The sequence below is a fragment of the Leptodactylus fuscus genome, chromosome 1, assembly GCF_031893055.1.
Source record: "Leptodactylus fuscus isolate aLepFus1 chromosome 1, aLepFus1.hap2, whole genome shotgun sequence".
Taxonomy (NCBI): Eukaryota; Metazoa; Chordata; class Amphibia; order Anura; family Leptodactylidae; genus Leptodactylus; species Leptodactylus fuscus.
This window is the reverse complement of record NC_134265.1, coordinates 89,988,036-90,008,473: the sequence shown is the minus strand read 5'-3', so window position 1 is coordinate 90,008,473 and position 20,438 is coordinate 89,988,036. Positions and strand designations below refer to the sequence as shown.

Genomic DNA, 20,438 nt, shown 5'->3' with positions numbered 1-20,438 from the left:
GACCCCCCGAGTGTAATAATTGGAGGGCTAGGAGAGGTAAAGGAACATAAAAAATGCTGTTACTTACCTCTCCTGGACTCCATCAGGCTTCAGGCCTACTTGGTGAAATGACAGATGTCAAGTGGACATTCTTATGCATCGCAACGCAAGCCCGGCTCATTTGACGTCTCTTCCTTCATTGAAAATGGCCGACATCAGTGAGGAGTGCGCCGGAGCCCAGGAGAAGAAAGTAACAGTGTTTTTTTTAATGTTTGTATCCTCTCCTGGGTCTCCAATTATTATACTCTGGGGTATGAAAAGACCTCAGAGTATAATAATTGTACATGAGTGGTCCACAATGGTTCATAATACTGTGTGCAAGGGCCACTATGGGGCTTAATGCTGCTATTATTGTTTATTTATATAGCATCATTAATTCCATAGTGCTGTACATTTGAGGGTATACATACGATATGGTCCCGGTACCATAGCACTTTACAGTCAGAAGGGCGTTTCTGACAGTTAGCCAGGGACGCCCTTCTGCCCAGCAGCGCCTATCGCGCTGCACGGTGTGAGCGAGGAGAAACGCCCCTTCCCTATGTTCACACAGCTCGTCCATAGACGAGTATTCTCAGGAGAGGGAGGGGGGCGTTCCTCCCCGCTCACACTCTACAGCGCGATAGGCGCTGCTGGGCAGAAGGGCGTCCCTGGCTAACTGTCAGAAACGCCCTTCTGACTGTAAAGTGCTATGGTACCAGGACCGATAACGCTTTAACTGGGGCACAGATCGGGAAAGCTGTCAGCTTTCCTCTTTCCTGCCAGCGCCTGAGAATGGGTATCTCAAGGGACAACTGGCACAAGCGCCGCAAGACCGGAGGCAAAAGGAAGCCGTACCACAAGAAGAGGAAGTATGAACTGGGCCGTCCAGCTGCCAACACAAAGATCGGCCCACGTCGTATCCACATTGTGAGAGTCCGCGGTGGAAACAAGAAATACCGCGCTCTGAGGTTGGACTCCGGCAACTTCTCCTGGGGCTCTGAGTGCTGCACCCGCAAGACCAGGATCATCGATGTCGTCTACAACACTTCAAACAATGAGCTGGTTAGAACCAAGACCCTGGTGAAGAATTGCATTGTCCTGATCGACAGCACCCCCTACAGACAGTGGTATGAAGCTCACTACATCACACCACTTGGATGCAAGAAGGGAGCTAAATTGACTCCTGAAGAAGAAGAAATTCTTAACAAGAAAAGATCCAAGAAAAAATACGAAGAGCGCAAGAAGATGGCAAAAATCAGTCCTCTGCTGGAGGAGCAGTTCCAACAGGGAAAGCTGCTTGCCTGTATAGCCTCCAGACCCGGCCAGTGCGGCAGAGCTGACGGATATGTCCTCGAAGGCAAGGAGCTGGAGTTCTACCTGAGGAAGATCAAGGCCAAGAAAGGCAAATAAACTTCTCCCCCAATTCTTCGCTCCAAATAAACAGCTTTCCAGCAGTATATAGAACTGCCTGTGCCCGATCTGATGAAAGGTCCTCTTTAAGTTATGCCCAATTTCCCAAGAGGATGCATTCATTCCCTAATAGGTCAATACCATACTTTCATGCAAGTCGGAAAAGTGTCTAAAAACACTTCATAAATGTGGTGCACAGACAGAATTTGCTGCATTTTGCTTGCTAAATCTCCCAATATGATTCTCACAGCAATAATCTTCCTAGAATATCCTTTCATCATAAATCTGCGCATCCATTTTTGTGTATGTGGACCCCACACAGTATTACGGGCTCCATAGTTACGGGCTTCAAAACAGTATTACATGCTCTTTAGTGGCCCCCAAACAGTATTACGTTCTCCACAGTGACCCTCAAACAGTATTACGTGCTCCATAGCAGCCCCCAAACAGTATTACGTGCTCCAAAGTGGCCCCACACAGTATTATATGCTCACAATGGCCCCCACACAGTATAACATGCTCATCAGTGGCCCCACACACTATTATGTGCTCACCAGTGGCCCACACACAGTATTATATGCTCACAGTGGCCCAACACAGTATTATATGCTCACAATGGCCCCCACACAGTATAACATGCTCATCAGTGGCTCCACACAGTATTATGTGCTAACAGTGCCCACCCCCCACCAGAGCCAGAACCCCCATCTCCCCTTTTGCTCACACACAGCCTACACCCCCATATACCCTTCTTGCCCACACAGAGCCTGCTCCCCCATTCTCCACTCTTATCCACACACAGCCTGCACTACCATTACCCCATCTTGCTCACACACAGCCTGCACCCTCACTCCCTCCTCTTGGTCACACAGCTTGTACCCCCATTCCACCCCTTGCTCAAACATGTTCTCTTCTATCTTGCATAAGTCTTGTTCCTTGTAGCTTGTGCTCTGTCCTGTACAATCCAAATAGCTCCATCCACACAAGAGTTTGATCATATCCTAGTGGGCCAAAGGACCTTTGATGATGTCATCAACAGTCCTTTAGCCCACTAGGATTTAGCATCTACCACAAGAAGAGCCTTGGAGCAGATGTGCAGCCTAGTGCAGATGAGTATAAGTTTTTTTTGTTTTTTTTTATACACTTCCCCTGGGCTACCATTTAATGGAAAGGGGCCCAGTCAGGCCCCCTTCCATTAACAATATGTATAGTGGTCGGGGTATAGGGTTTTTCCTGACCTCTGTGGTACGGGCCCCAGCCATTTCCAACTGGCTTCGGGCCCGTAACCCTCTGGGCAGTCACATTCCCTACGATCATGATCATTACAAAACTAAGTAGGGTATACATGTTAATATAAGCCAAGCACCTAGTACACAATTATACAGCTCAGTATAGTTTAAAAAAATCTAAAATTCTCCTTCGTGGCTTATACAAAATAATATACTGTCCACATATTTAGTGACAGCAACAACCTGCACAATGTATGTAAAACATTTTTTTTATTATCTGTATTCAGCATAAAATGAAAGTGAATAATTTTTTGCTATTCCTCAAAATATGGCTGCAATCAGCACATTTCTATATTTGCATGGATATTATTTTTGTCCCTGTTAGGCTAAGTTCCCACCTGTGTTCGGGGACCCACTGAACGGAACCTTAATCAGCTAAAAATGCGGTTACCAATGGAGAGATGCAAAACTCATAGACTACAATGGAGTTGAAAAGGGTGAAAAATGCGGAGAGAAAAGCACTGCTTGCCCGGAATTCAAGTGCTGATGTATCTGCTGTTAAGGTGATGGGGCCCTCTGATTAACGGGGCCCCTGTGCAGGTACATCGCTGCACCAAAGGTATGGTGGCCCCTGTATCAGTGTGTGTACATAGGACGCTGTTGGTCATTCTGTGTGGGTTAGGTAATAAGGACTCTCACTGTCTCTCCTAGGAGTCCTGTCAAAATGTGATTTATTTTTTACTCATAAATCCTGTACAAATCATATTATCCTATATGTATATTGCAGCATAGCTTCTCTTCTATTAAACTCTTCTCTCAGGTAGTGCAGCAGAAGTCAACTACAGGTTCGATTTATATCATGGAAAGCAAATTATTATTGATGTTATTGGTAATATAGACACTATAGACAATAGTTAAATAGCAACACACTAGACATAAAATTGCATTCAAAGAGTAGCAAGGCAGATGATGGGGTTAAAACGTACCCCTCATGCCCTCAATCATCCTGGTTTATCTTCTTTGCTCTTCAGATATGGCTCCTGAACATCCACAGTCTGTATATAATGCTCACTGCCATCTGCTGCCAAAAGGTTAACATTACAAGAGAGATATTGATCTTTTACCAGCAGATGGCAGACAGCATTATATACAGATAAAAGACAAGCTGGAGATAAGAAGGAGGGTAGGACCTCAATGGCTGCAGTGTCTTCACCTTACTGAAAACTGGATCAGCCTATCCATCCACGTCCAACCCCCTCTGTGCAGAAAATAAGCGTATGCAAGGCCAACCTTATGGGTTTGAAACAGGCATTACCTCTGCCACGTGACTGACGTTATACTTTATATCAGTACTCATTTTGGTGCTTGAAAGTTGTCTACAAACTGCTTTTCACTTTGGAAAGCTCCCGACTGAATTGCTCCCTGTATCAGTGATGCACAATAAAACTTTCCTAAATTCAGCATCTATCTATCTATCTATCTATCTATCTATCTATCTATCTATCTATCTCACTGGCTTCAGCAGTCAAAGGACAGAAAGAGGGACAAAATGTGTGGTGCGGTATGTGCACCATGGCTAATTTAGCTCCACCTACTGTTGACTACGCCCATTGTCACCCATTTTTCTTTGTACCCCCACACAGTATAATGCTCCTACAGTCACCTTAACATTCTATGACCCCACATTATATTGTTCCCTTCCAATTGACCCACATTATGAAGTCCCTCTCCTCAAGCCCTAGTTTAAACTGGGTGCAAATAGAGGGGGACATTAACCTGGGGCAGATGGAGGGGGACATTAAACGGGGGGTAGCTAGAGGGAGACATGTTCCTCTCCAGCTACACCCACAGTTTAAGTTCCTCCTCCAGTTGCCTCCAGTGTAATGTCATCCTCCATCTGTCTCCCAAGTTTAATATCACCCTTGCATCTATCCTCAGTTTAATACCCCCTTTATCTGTCACCAGCTTAATGTCCCCCTCCATCTGCTACCAACTGAATGTTCCCCTTCATCTGTCACTAATTTAATGCCCCTTCATCTGCTCCCTGTTTAATTGTCCCCTTTATCTATCCCCAGTTTAATTGCTCCCCTACAGCTGACATCAGTTTAATGTCCCCTTCATATGCCACAGTTTAATGTCTCCCTTTATCTCTCCCAAGTCTAATGTCACCCAAAAGTTTAACATAATAAAACACTGATACTCACCTCTGATTGCTCTGTGTGTTCTACTTGACTGCTCAGGGAGCTTTAGGCGCAATGTGAGTGACGTCATCACATCGCACCTATAGCTCTGGGAATGGGGAACGCAGATGAGTTGAATCCAGGGGATATATATAACATATATAGGGTTGAGCCGATCTTGAAATTTCAGGATCGTTTTTAAAATCCGATTTCCGATCATTTTCCATTTGAACCCGATCCCAATCCCAATTCCGATCCCAATGCAAGTCAATGGGATTTTTTTTTAAATAATCGAAGATCGGATTTTAAAAACAATTCTATTCACTACATAGCATGGAGTCCAAAAATTGTTTAAATTTCTGGACTCCACGCTGTGTAGTGATTAAAAAAAAAAATCCCCCGGCTACTTAGCCCCCCTAGTGTCCACTTACCTGCACAGATCCACCGCGGCTCCCTGTTCTCGCTCCTCTTCTCTCTTTGACATGCCTTCAGAGCGCCATGTGCAACCCCACCTCCCTAGGCTAGTGTTAGAGATGATTGGAGTAGGCGGTGCTTGTTGTGTCTTAGGATAGTGTGGGCGGGGAGATGTGAGTGCATCAAGCCCCGCCTTCTCCCAACATCTCTAACAGAAGAGGAGTGAGAAGAATGGGGAGCGGCAGCACTTCTGTGGAGGTAAGTTGAGCAAAGTTTGCGATTAGGGGGCATTCACACGGAGTAACGCCGGGCGTGTATCACAGCCTTACATGACGGCATTACGGCAGACTGCCGAACACTTCCCATTCACTTCAATGGGAGCGCTCGTAACAGTGGCGTTTACAAGCGCTCCCATTGAAGTGAATGGGAAGTGTTCGGCAGTCTGCCGTAACGCCGGCGTGTATGGCTGTGATGCACACCCGGCATTACTCCGTGTGAATGCCCCCTTAGATAGATACTATCTACTCTTCTGCTTCGTCCCTGCTCTACTGTATTCTCAGCTCTGCTACATCTCAGATGTAGCATAGTTGAGTATACAGCTCTGCTACATCTCAGATGTAGCATAGTTGAGTATATAGCTCTGCTACATCTCAGATGTAGCAGAGTTGAGTATATGGTAAAACAGGGACGAAGCAGAAGAGTGGCAGGCTGCGGTAAATCCATAGGAATGAATAGACGCTTCCATTCATTCATATGGGTGCGTGCTATTCGAAATGGGAGTTTTGAATTATACTCGGTCATCTGATACTATAGCTTTTCCCACAATGGAAAGCATTGTGGGAAATAACCTCCGACCTCAATACCGCCGGAAAAGATCGGGATCGGAATTCCGATCACGATCATGAAATTTAATAATATTCACTAATATTTAACTTCATATTGTTTTACAATACTAGCACCAATAATGGTCAGACACTTACTACTGACTGGCCCACTCATTGGTAATAACTATTGACCGGCCATAATACTAAAGTACTAATGACCTTTGTATTTCTTCTGATGACTCCCATTGCCAGACAGAAAGCATCTTTAATAAGTAAGATGGACATTACAAGCTCTCTGATATATCTTTTTGGTTAAAATCCTTTTATATAACATTTTTCTGTTTAACAATACAACAAACCAAAGAGGTACATTGCAGAAATAAAGCACTTCACACAAGTCTTGCTACCAGCCAGGCAGTAGTATGAGAAGAGAAGTAGAGAGGTGGAAGCTATACAGAAATATGCGGATTAATGACATAAACTAAACAGAGTGAACAACATACAAAGGTTAGGGGCCTTGAATAAGCTCAGATGCAGAGAAAATGAAATTATGTCTCCATTATTGGAGAGAAACTTTCTATTCACACCAAACATGTCAATGGACACATCACACAAGAAGAAAAGGATATACACCGGGAGGAGAGATGCCAACAGAGTAGTCACCAGCATTACAGACATACTGTAGAAGAAGAATAGGGCTCTGTATTCTGCCAACCAAAACAACCAGAATCTATCACATTTTTCTTGTGTTATTCTGAGCAAGCTTGTTAGCTCCTCCATACTACAAATCTCCTGAATGCTGCACAATAAAACAGAGGGCAGAGCAGAGTATATCTCGTGGGCTAGGGTATGTGCCCTAGATGCACCACAGAGTGCAAGTAAGTAGAAAGGAGGGTATAGTAGAGCTGCAGCACATACAGCATGGCAAATATAGGTAGTAGAAAGTTAGTGAATTTGGAACAAACGTGCCACACTGTGGACAAATAGATCAACAGCATGAGGCAATACCAAAAAGCAAGCCACAACACCAACAAGATAGATAGAATTAGTGACTGCAATCTGGAGGGCACAGTCCAATATTCTGCTAAAATATGCAAATCTAGTCTCCTGGATGGAATTAGGAGAACAGAGTGCACTCTGTACACCACCCTATAGAGGGCAGCATCCTTAAACATCATGAACGACTCAGTTATAAAGTCTTTTAATCATAATGTGGATTTAATTGCTAAATCAGTATTTCTGTCCCAAAAGGAACAGATTCCCAACTATGGACAGCGCTGTTTCGGCCTATTGGGCCATCCTCAGCATAGTGTAGGGATACTGATTTAGCATGGTGAGAGACTATAGACCAGGGTATGGGGGCACTCGTTCACGAGTGCCCCCATACCACAATATTCTGCTAGTAATCAATCATCTATATGTGAGAGACGTAGACGTTGTCTCTCTGTTCTGCAGCAAAAGTGATGCAGAGGCCTCTACTGAGAAGACCATATATGGTGGAAAATGCACGGTGGACAACCCTACAGACTGACAAAGCTGATTGAAGAGACAGGATTAGGAAGAGTGGCAAGAAAATGTTGCAATTGCATAGCTTGCCTTTTGTTGAGAGTCAGGTGGTTCAGAAATCACAAGAAAGGACAGTAAATGCCAAGGCACCCTCCTGGATGAAATGAGAGGCCCTAAAATCTGGTGAAAGAAGTCTGACCAGTCCAAGAGAAAAGGCTGCGTTACCTAATATAGAGAATAGCAGACATAGAGAGGCAGAGATATCCAACCTGGAGAAAAGCAATGATGTCCCTTTTGAGGTGGGACCTATGCTAAGGTACATGCAGGCAGACACCAAGGGGTGACAATAAAAAATGGTTTCTCTGAAAAACACCTCCATAAGAGTAAAATTTTTACAGCAGCTGGTGATGGGCAGCAGAAGATAGGCCTGATGGTACAATACTATGCGCTGCTCTGCTTAGCACGGAAGAGGACTGAGCATGCAATGCAAGGAGGTTTGTCCAATGAAGTAAAGTCCATCCTGAGCGTAAGTAAAAATTTTAATTAAAAATTGCAATAATTTGCAATAAAAATAAAAATTGCAATAATTGCATTCCTATTCCTATATAGGATTACAATCTATTTTGTTGTGGCCCATCTAGTAGACAGTAAAAAGTGATATAAGTTTCTTTTCATTGGTCCCTGTACTGTTGTATACTTGCAATGTCAGCTCCTTGTACTGTTCCATTACATCTTTCTCTTTTGATGATATTCAATAAGATCAATGGAGAACCAAATTAAAATCTTAAATCGTTTCTAAATTAAATCCCCATTGATTCTAACAGATCCACACTCCACCTTGGTCTCCCAAGATTACAGAGTAATCAAATAGTATATGCCCATAGAAGTATATGAGTAGGATGGAAGTGGAGCTGAGTGGGATGTAGCAGTCCCACAAGAAGACAGAAGGTTCTCCACCTATCTCTGTCCAAGTTTTAAATTCATGTCTTCAATGTTCAATACTTCTCTGTAATCTCTTATAAGGTGCTGTTACTTCTCAGTAAGTAACTCACTTAAAAGCAGAATCTTAGTTTCTCCATGTGCTGTTTATGGTATACATCATAGGAACTAGTTTCCACCTACCAGCCCAGGGACCACTGAGGAATAGAGACAGAGTTTATGGAAGAGAAGCCTACGGGAAACCTGATAAAAATGCAGAGGACGAGTCATATAATGACTAGAAATAGGTTTTCATCTCATGTACACACACACAACAGCTTATCCTCCAAAGTTATCTAAAAGGTTAAGTACGCTCTAAATATGGTCAGGTAACCACTTACAAGTTGCAAGTCCCAAAACGGAGCTAAATCAAAAGCTTCTGAATGATATAATCAAAGATTTCTCAGCCAATGTTTTCCTGAAACAGCAACGGCGTTCACACAGCTCGTGGGCTGATTTATGTTGTACACACTGATTCAGACCATTGTTCCTGTGTATCTTCTCTAGATTACATTCCTCATGGATATTTGTCGAAACAATCTGTTCTTTTTGTAAGGACAAAAATAAAATGCTGGTGTTAAATTCCCATTCCAGATTTTACAATAAACACAAATTGGTTTCATGTTGGGTTTTTTAGATAACTGTACTCAAGAGTAACATACATTGAGAACTGCAACTAACTTTTAGAGGTAATATTGCAGGCAAGTATAAGATTTTAGAGCTGGTGGATCAGACACAGGGGCACATTTATAGATCTTGGCATGGACACAATGTAGAGTCATTGTGGTGAAATAAAATAATAAAATGGCCTGTTCTGTGTTTCTGCAACCCACAGACTTTACCCATAAAACAGTTGTCATGAATTACACTGTTCCAAATAGTATTACTTTGGCACCTACAGTATGTATTGGAATAGAATTACTCTTTGAGTCTCCCACAAGCTAATGACAACCCTAAAGGTGCACAAACAAACTGTCAATGAAAAAATATAAAGGATACGGCCAGTCATATATAGCAAACTAGCCTAAGGCATCATGCACATGACCGATTGTGCAGCCCGAGGCTCTTATGTCTTGTTTTCTGATGCTCTGTTCTGTTCCAATATTTATCCAATTCTGTTCCAATTTGGCAATTTCTAGATGGAAAGTCTTTTGCTCTAAATCAGCAATAACTAAGGTGATCTGACATTGTAAATCTGTGGATAGTGTTTGTTATGTATGAGATAACCTGTTAACAAGGCCTTGGGTCACATTGGTATAGATGTTTCTCCCATTCCTGGGTAAAGATAGAGTCATTGGGAATGGGAACCGATTTGAATTTCAGGCCATTTGGTATCATATTCTTCTTAAAATGGTTGTCCGTGAAGTGCAGAATCACTTACCAACTCTGGCGGACTCTTGATAATGGACCCAGGGATTCTGTCCTCGTCCCAATCTCCTGGAGACCCCTCTGTCCCCGATCTCAGAGGCAGTTACCTGTCCTATACGGGCTGTCTGACTATGCAACATTGCCATCTGTTGTGGGGGAGTTGAGAGGTCTTATGACTAACTATAACGTAATTGGTTAGTCCTACCAAAACTGTTCAATGATTTACTTATATATTTGGCCCCTTTACTTTCATACATGCACAAACCAATTTATTTATGGTGAAACTTCATTTAGATAACCTCCATATTTGCACTTTTAGACGGATGGGCTTCTCACAGAGGATAAACAACTTTCTTTATAGAGAGAGTTCACTGTAGATGGTTTTTGGGCTGTGTTATATCTCAGGGGCTACTTTTGTCACTCTGTAAAGTGCCAAGTACTCAGCACTTATTTTTTCTATTATTGCTGTGAACATTAAAATCAGTTTAGGGCTTCCCCTTGTATCAGTTTACCAGTGACCATTACATAGTAGAAAGGCCCAGAAACAGGTAACATGGCCGTCTGATGTGATGACCCTACATGATATATAATAGATCTCAACTTTCTGGACATTTGCAACTAGAGATGTAGAATCAATCCTATAAAGTGAATGTATTATGGTACATTATTCTCTCAGCTACGACATACAAGAAGCATCAGGACCACAATACATTATGGCCAATTGATCATATTTTGTTTTATAACTGAAATTAATGTGACCAATTTCTGAGGTTTTTCTGTCACCGTCCTTGGCATGAATAAATATAAATGACCAATATTTAACAATTAGATGTGAATCCACTATTACACAGAATGATGCAATAGATCTTTGTTTTTTTCAAATTTTACTATACTTTCAAGCAATTTCTATGATTGACAAGTTACATATGTTTTGTTTTACCAACAACAATATTTTCTGCAAATAAACACGATAGCAACATAAGGTTTCTTGTACCAAATGTCTTTTTAACATATGCAAAAATGACATGAAAAGCACATTTTATATTGGTCTTATTGATAGGCAACTTAATGTTTGAGAAAGTATTGTGATGATAGGACCTATCTTTCTTTCATGTCTGAATAATGGAACATTCCAAACTTATATTGCGATAAAGCTGCATTTTTTTGTTGCAGATTTTTCTGTGGGTGGATTTAGCTGAAGAGAGAAGTATAAGAGCTTTCTTTATATTTCCTATTCCCTTTGAAACCACTCTTGGTTTTGATTCAATAGATCACAGCAAAATCTGCATAAAAAATGCAGCTTTTCTGCAACGTGTTTCCTTAGCCTAAATTAGGTATTTTCAGTAATATACTAGAGCTAGTCACAATAACAATATAAAGGTATGCTAAACCTTATATAGCACATTACACAAAATCCCCTGTGAATATAACAAATGGTTTTGTTGTGGTAGATGAGAATTTGATCCATTTTTTTGTGTGTTTGCGTCTCCAATAAGCTAGAGAGGTGCAGTATTCAATAGTAATAGGACTTGGAGCACAGCAGCATTGGAAGTCATTGGAGGCTGTCACAGAACCAGGATCTGCCAACAACTTAATGGATCTGTCAATGCTGCATTTTTGCCAAAATATCTTTAGATTTGTTCAGACACATCCAAAGCTGCAGACAGACTAAAATGAAAAAGCAAAAAATCATTTACTGTAAATGTAGCACAGAACTGAGGGTGTAAGAGGCTACACATTCTATTTTACATCAAATCACATTTTCATGATTGTTCTTTTTCTATGGGATTCACAATAGTGTGCATTGTGCAATAGCCTGTCTGCAAACTAGCTGAATCTGGCATTTAAACAGTTAATATTGGAGCACCAGTGTACAGTATATGCAGAGACAGGAGCAGAAGCACACATGGCAGTTAATGAGTTAAGCAGTAGGCAGTGCTGTGGGCCTTTGAATATAGTGCAGCTGAGTGGAGCTGCAGCAAGGAGAGATCTGGATAGAGATGTTAACTAAGGGAGATCACAGAGCCTTACAGTACTGCTAGAACACATCACTGGCTACTATATCCTGAGCCTGGGAGAGACCTCTAACCTCTCCCACTGCTTCCTGGGGGTGGTCTGTTCAGGTGGGATCCCCTCTTCAGCACTGCAAGAATGGACAGCTATTCTCTGGAAGCCAAACCTGGGGATATCTAGGAGAGCTTTCTGCAGACTTGCTGCTTTCACAGTCTCTGTCAGCTTAGACTTACTCTGAAGCACAAACTGCTGAAGCTGCTGTATATTCCAGAACAAGACATGAAGAAGCCAGGCTGTGGGCAGCCTATGACATTCACCTCCAATATCATGCAGCAATTGTCGGGCTAAAGGTCGGGATGTCTCTGGAGAAAGGAGCTAGAAGCTGCTAGCCTGGGCAGGTAAGGGGGCAATATAATGTTACTATGCATGCTCTGCTAATTAACTCTGCTTAATCATTCATTAACATACAGTACAAATCACTTAGACAACATGCCCAAATGGAGAGACTTAGCAAAAGTATACAAGGCAAGCACTCTGTCTGGGCAAACTTTACAACCCATCTGAGTTGGTAATATGTGCTCCTCTGGATAACATGGGAGAAATGAGTCCCCAGGTGTGATTTGTAGCTTACTGGTGACAACTCTAAGTCTATAGTGAAATGCTTGGATGTACCTTCAATCTCAGCAATACAGCTTTGTGGATTGGAAGGGAGCAGAATGGACACTCTCTTGTGTCCTCACATTAAAGCCTCTTCAGGTTTGTGATTTACACATTATACATTGCTTGTATGACAGCTACTTAGAGGTAATGCATTACCCATGCTGGAAAGGTCATTGCAGAAATACAGCTAAAATCTGATGAATTTCAATATAGCAGCTTGACATGTGTCACAGGAGTGAATGAAATAGGAACTGGTTTAAAGATTGTAGATTTAGGTAGACAAGTTTCATGCTAGTTAGCTTCATGGCAACTACAGCAGTGTCACAGAGTGAGGCAGATGGCTGAACGACAGGTGAGCAGGGCAAGTACTGCGACCAGCTAAATCCTTACAACCAAGAGTTTGTCTTGTACACTCCAGCACACATCAATGTGCAGATTGCTGCTTAATGCACCACTGCTTTTCATAAATCTCTGCTCTCTGCTTCTAGCTGATCCTTGCAGAAAATGGAGTTTAAGCAAGGCTAGTTTTATGTATTCCTGCAGCCTGAACATTTCACAAACCTTCTGCATTTATGGGACAGTAGTCTGATTTACTGAGCACATACCGTATGGATGATCTGAGAAACTAGGCAGCTATTCCTAAGAATAGTATATAGCATAGCGTACCGTGCAGTAGTTTTCAATATTTCATAAATATTTAATTCCTAGAATAAAAAGGGTTCCCCATTAGTTTGCATTAGTGTGAATGTATTCTCAACACTGTACATAGGCAACCACAGCCTCATTAATACACAGCTAGAAAGGGTTCACTATTAGTCTGCATTAGTGTGAAAGTATTCACAACCCTGTATAGAGTGTTAGCAAACATATCCTCATTAATACACAACTAAAATTCAGAAATAAATTCTAATTTAGCATTTAATATTGGTCTAGACATAGTAACTGTGTACCATAAAGCTGATACTGTGTTGCTTACAGGTATGAGATTCTCTCTCTTACAATGAATTACTTGCACCATGCTTCATGTCTAGAAACTATTCTTAAAGGGCTCACGTTTTCTTAGTTTGTAGCAATGAAGCAACGTTTATGTGAGTCATAAACTATTTTTTACCCAGGTCCAAGACATTTTTTCTTAATTCAGATATCATGCAAGAGTTAAGTAATGCTGTAAAAGTGGCACTGAAAGGGTGGTATTGCCAAATTCCACAAATTTTAACTGCAGCGGCGGTCAGACACTAAGTGGATTATTGGCATAATATGACAAGGATTACGCGTGATATACCATAATATGACAGGATTAAGCTAGTGGTGCATGCTCATCAATAATGCCTGTCATTTGCAGAGTTTGCCTCCCTCATTATGTATGGAGGTAAGTCTATGGTGGCAGGTCTGGTCATTATCTTCTGGCAAATGACATGATCCATGTAATATACTTCTACTGAGAGCATCTGTCTACCTGCCTCTACCTCTCTACCATGTCTATCTATCTATCTATCTATCTATCTATCTATCTACCCCATATCTGTCTACCTGCAATATCTCTCTCTCTGTCTACATATCTCTACCATATCTGTCAACCTAAAATATCTATCTATCTATCTATCTATCTATCTATCTATCTATCTATCTATCTATCTATCTATCTCTCTCTCTCTCTCTCTCTCTCTCTCTATATCTATCTATCTATCTATCTATCTATCTATCTATCTATCTATCTATCTATCTACCTACTCTATCTATCTATCTATCTATCTATCTATCTATCTATCTATCCATCTTTCTATCTATCACATATCTATCAATTGATCAATCTGTCTAATTTTCCGTCAGTGTATATATTTTTATTTCCATCACTATGGTTTGGTTCGAAACATCTACCTAAATATAATATATATATATATATATATATATATATATATATATATATATATATATATATATAAGCATTTTGCCTTTTACCACCAAAGTCTAAAGCTTTTTCCCATGAAGGGTTAGCAGATATTTTAATTTTATTATTTTCATTAAATAATGAGCTGAATGAATAAGAACAGAACTGTCACAGATCAATCCCAGATCATTAAAATAGTGTCATAACTGACAGCTGTCACATTGACAGAGCTTTTGTCTTCATTCATTTCCATTCATCATTAGTTCATCCCATGGTAATACAACAGAGGAGCCTACACAAGGCAGCAGCTATTACTAGATATCTGCCTAGTTTCAGCCTGACCTGACTGTGAAAGCCGCACACTGGATCCTGGATGGATGTCTGGAAAGGTGTTACTGGATATTAATAATGGATTGTGCTGACCAATGGTGTTTGCACTCTTAGAATTGTTGAGTATGCCTGACACTGTGATTGAGAAGCCTTAGATGGTTTGTTAGAAATACACAGAATCACAACTAACACTTCATTGCACCACTCTTAACCAAGGTGCAATATAATATTTGTTTTCATTGGTAGTTGTGGCATGGTAGACTGCTGTAATATTGATACTGTAAAATCCAAAGAAAGTGTTAGTTTTAGATTGTGAGACACATTTTGATACCAACATGGAGAAATGCTTTAAGAAATGGTTGTTACTTCTGCAAAGTCTTCAACTGTTGTTTATAACTCTGCAGATTTCTTTCTTCTCTCCTTCCCTTATTTTAGACCTTCTCATATAAGTAAAATATGTCACAGCTGAGTTCAATATTTTTACATTTTGTATGGCATTTGCATTTTGTACCATATAGTTTAAAAAATAAGATTTAGACAATGCAAACATAGACAATGCAGTCTAAAATTTCACCATATTTTTCGCAGTTGTTGAGGCTGGATGGTAACTTTGGTACATATTTTGACTCTTAAGTCTAACATTATACAACTTTTGCATGTGCTTGTCACTGTCCTTGTGCATACATAACCTCTGAGACCCCTGATTGGCTGAGAAGTCACATAAATGATGGCTGTGATGTCATGACTGCCAACCCAACAGTCACCAGCTCTTAGGGTTGGACCCATAAAGTTAGAATGCAGGGACCTTTAGAAGGTGAGTTTATTTCCATCTTTGTACACCTGTCGGTTTCCAGGAAACATTTAAAATATTCTCCAGTTTAGAAAAAATAAAAACAATAATGTATATTAATAACTAGGCTCATAGAATCTATTGGCTGGATTTATTCCTTAAATCATGCCCAGGAGATGATGTAACGAGTTACAAGGGTTGTTCTAAGGCCATATATCAGTTGTTATCATGAGTAGATGGATATCATTATATATTATATACATTTCTAGAACTAATGGTACATGATCAAAGTTATAAATTAGAAGATACTTAAATTATAAAGTCATCCAATTCTTAAAGAAATAATTCTCATCCTCATTCATTTCTCATCTATCTACTAGAAAGCTGCTGAATGAATTAGTAAGACTCTTACCATAGTCTTGAGCTAGGGGGAATGGGAGACTAAGTTTTCTGTCCTGTTGATCAGTGAGGCCCTAACAGTTGGTCACTTTTAAAAGCATTCACCTTTAGAGCCCGTTTTCTGTTTCTATAAATTATATTAAAAAAATGTTTACTAAACCCCCCTAAAAATAGTAAAAAAGGCAAAAAGTTATACAGCAGTTACACCTAAAATGGTGGATAGTTCGATGAGATCTGTCAATTTTTTTTAGTTGTGTGTTCAAATAACACCTTGTATTGAGCTTTTTTTCCCCCTAAAATTAAATAGTGAATAGGAGCTACTACATTTTCGTACTGTAGCTTTATTTTCAGTTGATACAATAGATAAGAGGAGTCGGACTTGAAGATTTAGTATGCATTTCTATGCTTTATCACAGACTTTATAAAATCATATATAAAATTATTTGCCACGATCATTGTGGCTCACCCCTTACTCTCATAACCATCCCTTGTGAATAAAGACCAAGTTGGGATTGTCAGAAGGTGTGAGGCTAGAAACAACTCCAACAAGACACTCCTTATGGTAAATGCTTAGAAAAATGAAGCATCTACATGTCTCCTATTTGTAGAATCCAAAAAGGCTTTGAGTGTAGTCAACTAGGCATTGCTTTGGGCTACCCTCAAATAGATAGGCCTTGGGTTTTTGTTGTTAAGGAAAATTAGGAATTTTATGATAGCCTGTGAGTGAACAGCCTTATGATGGATTCAAACGACAGGGCCACTAATGTTCTTCCATCCTCTAGGTTTTAAATGTGGAGAACTTGGCAGTGATTCATGGTAGCAAAACCCGCATAACAAGTACCTGAATTGGCCCTGTACATATCAATTTGTATTTGTATGCAGATGATCTATTATCATATATTACCAACCCACTCATAACCATCCCCTTACTGTTCAATGAATTCAAAGGTTTAGTCTAACTCAAGACTTCAAGGGTCATTGTCTTGTTGCAAGGTAAACCTTTAGTCCAGTCTGAGGTCCAGAGCACTCTGGAAGAGGATTTCTTCCAGGATATCTCTGTACTTGGCACATTCATCTTTCCTTCATTTGCAACCAGTCCTCCTGTCCCTGCAGCTGAAAATAACCCCCATAGCATGATGCTGCCACCACCATGTTTCACTGTTGGGATTGCATTGGACAGGTGATGAGTATTTCCTGGTTTTCTTCACACATACCACTTACAATTAACACCAAAAAGTTCAATCTTCATCTCATCAGACCAGAGAATCTTATTTCTCATACCGTGGGCTTTTATATATCTTGCACTGAGGAGAGGCTTTTTTCGGGCCACTCTGCCATAAAACCCCGAATGGTAGCGGCTGCAGTGATAGTTGACTTTGTGGAACTTTCTCCCATCTCCCTACTGCATCTCTGGAGTTCAGCCACAGTGCAGCTCTTTCACCTGGTCCTCTGAGATATGCTTTATTATGGGTATGCTTTGTTACACTTATCTACCCTTTAGCCCATGATTGTAGTTTACAGTCATGAACTGTATAAGAGTATTTGATGTTCATTATGACTTTGTGCCCCTGGTGATATTTGTCATTATACAACAAGCTTATCACTTGGACTTGTGTTAGGTGTATAATTACTATATAGCAACAGCAATGCCAACACTTACCTTGCGGGGTGACACAGATAGGTCCGCCTTTGTTCTTCTTCTTGACCCTGGTAATTTTTTATACAGTTGTATTTCTCCTTGAGATTACTGATTTTATGTCACTTTTGTAATTGTCTCATTAATAAAATATTTTTTTGCATTTTTGTACCTTATGGTATGTTGATTGTTTTACTTACCTCTCAAACAATCTTTTCTGCCTCTTGGCCTCTTGGCCAGATCTGTACCTTGCCACAATTCTGTCTCTGAGCTCCTTGGGCAGTTCCTTTGACTTCATGATACTCATTTGCTCTGACAAGTACTGTGAGCTGTGAGGGCTAAGGGTTGGTTCACACTAGCGCTTGTATTCCGTCCGCAAGGAGTCCGTATGAAGCCCCCCCAGACGGAATGCGATCGCAATTGCAAGCGATGTGCTTGCAAAGCACATGGAGCCCATACACTATAATGGGCTCCATGTGCTTGCCGCGCATTGCCCGCACAAATGAATTGTGCGGGCAGTGCGCGGCAAGCACACGGAGCCCATTATAGTCTATGGGCTCCGTGTGCTTAACTGCACAGCGCTTGCATTAGCGTTGGCATTCCGTCCAGGGGGGGGGGGGGGGTTCTCCATGCGGACTCCTTGTGGACGGAATACAAGCGCTAGTGTGAACCAACCCTTACTGTATATGGTGTGCACCTTTCCTAATCAAGTCCAATCAGTTTAATTAAACACAGCTGAACTCCAATGAAGGAGTAGAACCACCTCAAGGAGGATCAGTAGGAAATGGACAGCATGTGAGTTACATATGAGTATCACAGCAAAGGGTGTGAATACTTATGACCATGTGATATTTCAGTTTTTCTTTTTTAATAAATTTGCAAAAATATCTACATTTCTGATTTTTTTCTGTCAAGATGGATGTGCTGACTGTACATTAATGAGAAATAAAATGAACTTTTTTGCTTTTAGCAAATTGCTGCAATGAAAGAGTGAAAAATTTAAAGGGGTCTGAATAATTTCCATACCCACTGTATATACTACCTAGATGGATATTCTGCCTATGAGAGTTATCAATGCATTTGTGTGGGCATCAATTAGACCTCAGGTCCACATGACTGTACTAAAGTACTAAAACTGATGGTAGAATAGTCGACCCTATAATATTTGATCCTTCTAAAAGAGTCGCAACTGAAATAGCTATCTAGCCCTAGCTTTAGACAGGCATCTCTCTGGGTGAATGGGTGGGCAACATGAGCTTTCTTTATAACTCCTATTTCTCACATAGAAGTTTCTGATAACCTAAAATTGGGAATATTTTGCAAAGATCCTCTAACAATGACCCAGCCCTTTCATCACTCTCTTGGACAACCTTTACCTCCCACTGTGCACGTATATACATTTTATTTTTTTTAATGTAGATTGTGAGCCCCATATAGGGATCACAATGTACTTTTTTTTTCTGCTATCAGTATGTCTTTGTAGAATGGGAGGAAATCCACGCAAACACGGGGAAAACATACAAGCTCCTAGCAGATATAGTTCCTGGTGGAATTTGAACCCAGGACTCCAGTGCTGCAAGGCTGCAGTGCTAACCACTGAGCTGACCCCTATTTTCATTTGGAATAATAGTGATAATATAAGGCCAATATCCTCTCTAACCAATACTTGTGATGCTCCTCTCATCATGATTCTACATGAAGCTTGTCTAGATAGATGACTGTTGTGGCGAGAATATCATTAGTTCATATCATTGCTTTACACCATTTCATACCGCTTTGTATTTGCTAAATAGAAAATGTAGGATGCATTACATAAGGACTGAAAAAGTAGAAATAAAAAAGTAGAAATTCCCCGCATCGTGAATAAGCTCATCACAAATGATTCAGTATATAAGTGTGACTCAGAATGTTCCTTTAAGGATTTTTAGATCCTTATTTATGAAAGCACATTAGAGTAGGGATATGCATTCAGGATGAAGTGTCCCTATGCAACTTCATAACTTAAACAAATGTTGCATTAGCTATCAAGGCGAACATACATTAAACAGTGAATCACAGGCTACTATATCATTACCAATATCTCATTTTCTTAAAGCCATTATAATATAAATATTCGTGTTCTACATCAGCAACAATGAGGAAATGTATCTCTGGGAAACATCTTTCTGCAGACAATTTGTAGCAGGAACAGATATATCACATATTGAGGAAAAAAAAATCAATTCAAGAAATAAATGAAAATCTGCACAGTGGAAATAGAAAGGCAGAATACATACAGATAATTTAAGCTGTCCACGCAGAGAATATATTCTGCAAGTAAAAATACAGCTGGTAGACAGCAGACAGCATATGGTCTTGTACGTTTTCTGAGACCAATCTTAAAGTTCAATAATATTCCGTTTGTGAAGGAAGTTATAGAATAGCGCTCAACAACATAAGAATATAATCAGTATTTTAGGTTTGAAGATAGATATAAACCCAGCATGAATATCGCTGTCATTCTGCAGATAAAAGAATGCAATTGATTTTGTAGAACCAGAATGTGCCTTTCCTTCTGAACACGAGATGTCTTCATATTTCAAGATTCCTCCTTGTGTTTACCAAGGGATAAAAGTTTTAATATAAAAATAAAAGTATGTAAATTTGAAGCTTTCGAATACAATAGTGAGATAATCAAATATCCCTGTAATGAGTTGATATTTTTTTTATATACTGGTAATGGTAGAACCAATCTAATACAGGCTGTCTAGTACAGGGTAAGTTAGGGAGGATCGTTACATGGAATAAATAATTAC

At 40.3% G+C, this 20,438-nt stretch overlaps 2 protein-coding genes across 2 annotated transcripts in view; both read left to right on the top strand.

Annotated features, from left to right (window-relative positions):
* The first annotated feature begins 789 nt into the window (after nt 1-789).
* Nucleotides 790-1,468, top strand: LOC142202573 (small ribosomal subunit protein eS8-like). Its single transcript, XM_075272762.1, has one exon. The coding sequence runs from the start codon at nt 811-813 to the stop codon at nt 1,426-1,428; it is 618 nt and encodes a 205-aa protein (XP_075128863.1). The 5' UTR covers nt 790-810; the 3' UTR covers nt 1,429-1,468.
* A 10,419-nt stretch (nt 1,469-11,887) lies between these two features.
* WSCD2 (WSC domain containing 2) overlaps nt 11,888-20,438 on the top strand; it is a 263,422-nt gene continuing 254,871 nt past the window's right edge. Inside the window, exon 1 of the mRNA XM_075273551.1 lies at nt 11,888-12,338. The gene's annotated coding sequence lies outside the window, so the exon portion shown is untranslated. The remainder of the gene's footprint in view (nt 12,339-20,438) is intronic.

Excerpts from the sequence above, each read along its gene's own strand:
- LOC142202573 (XM_075272762.1), top strand. The coding sequence starts at position 811 with ATGGGTATCTCAAGGGACAACTGGCACAAGCGCCGCAAGACCGGAGGC.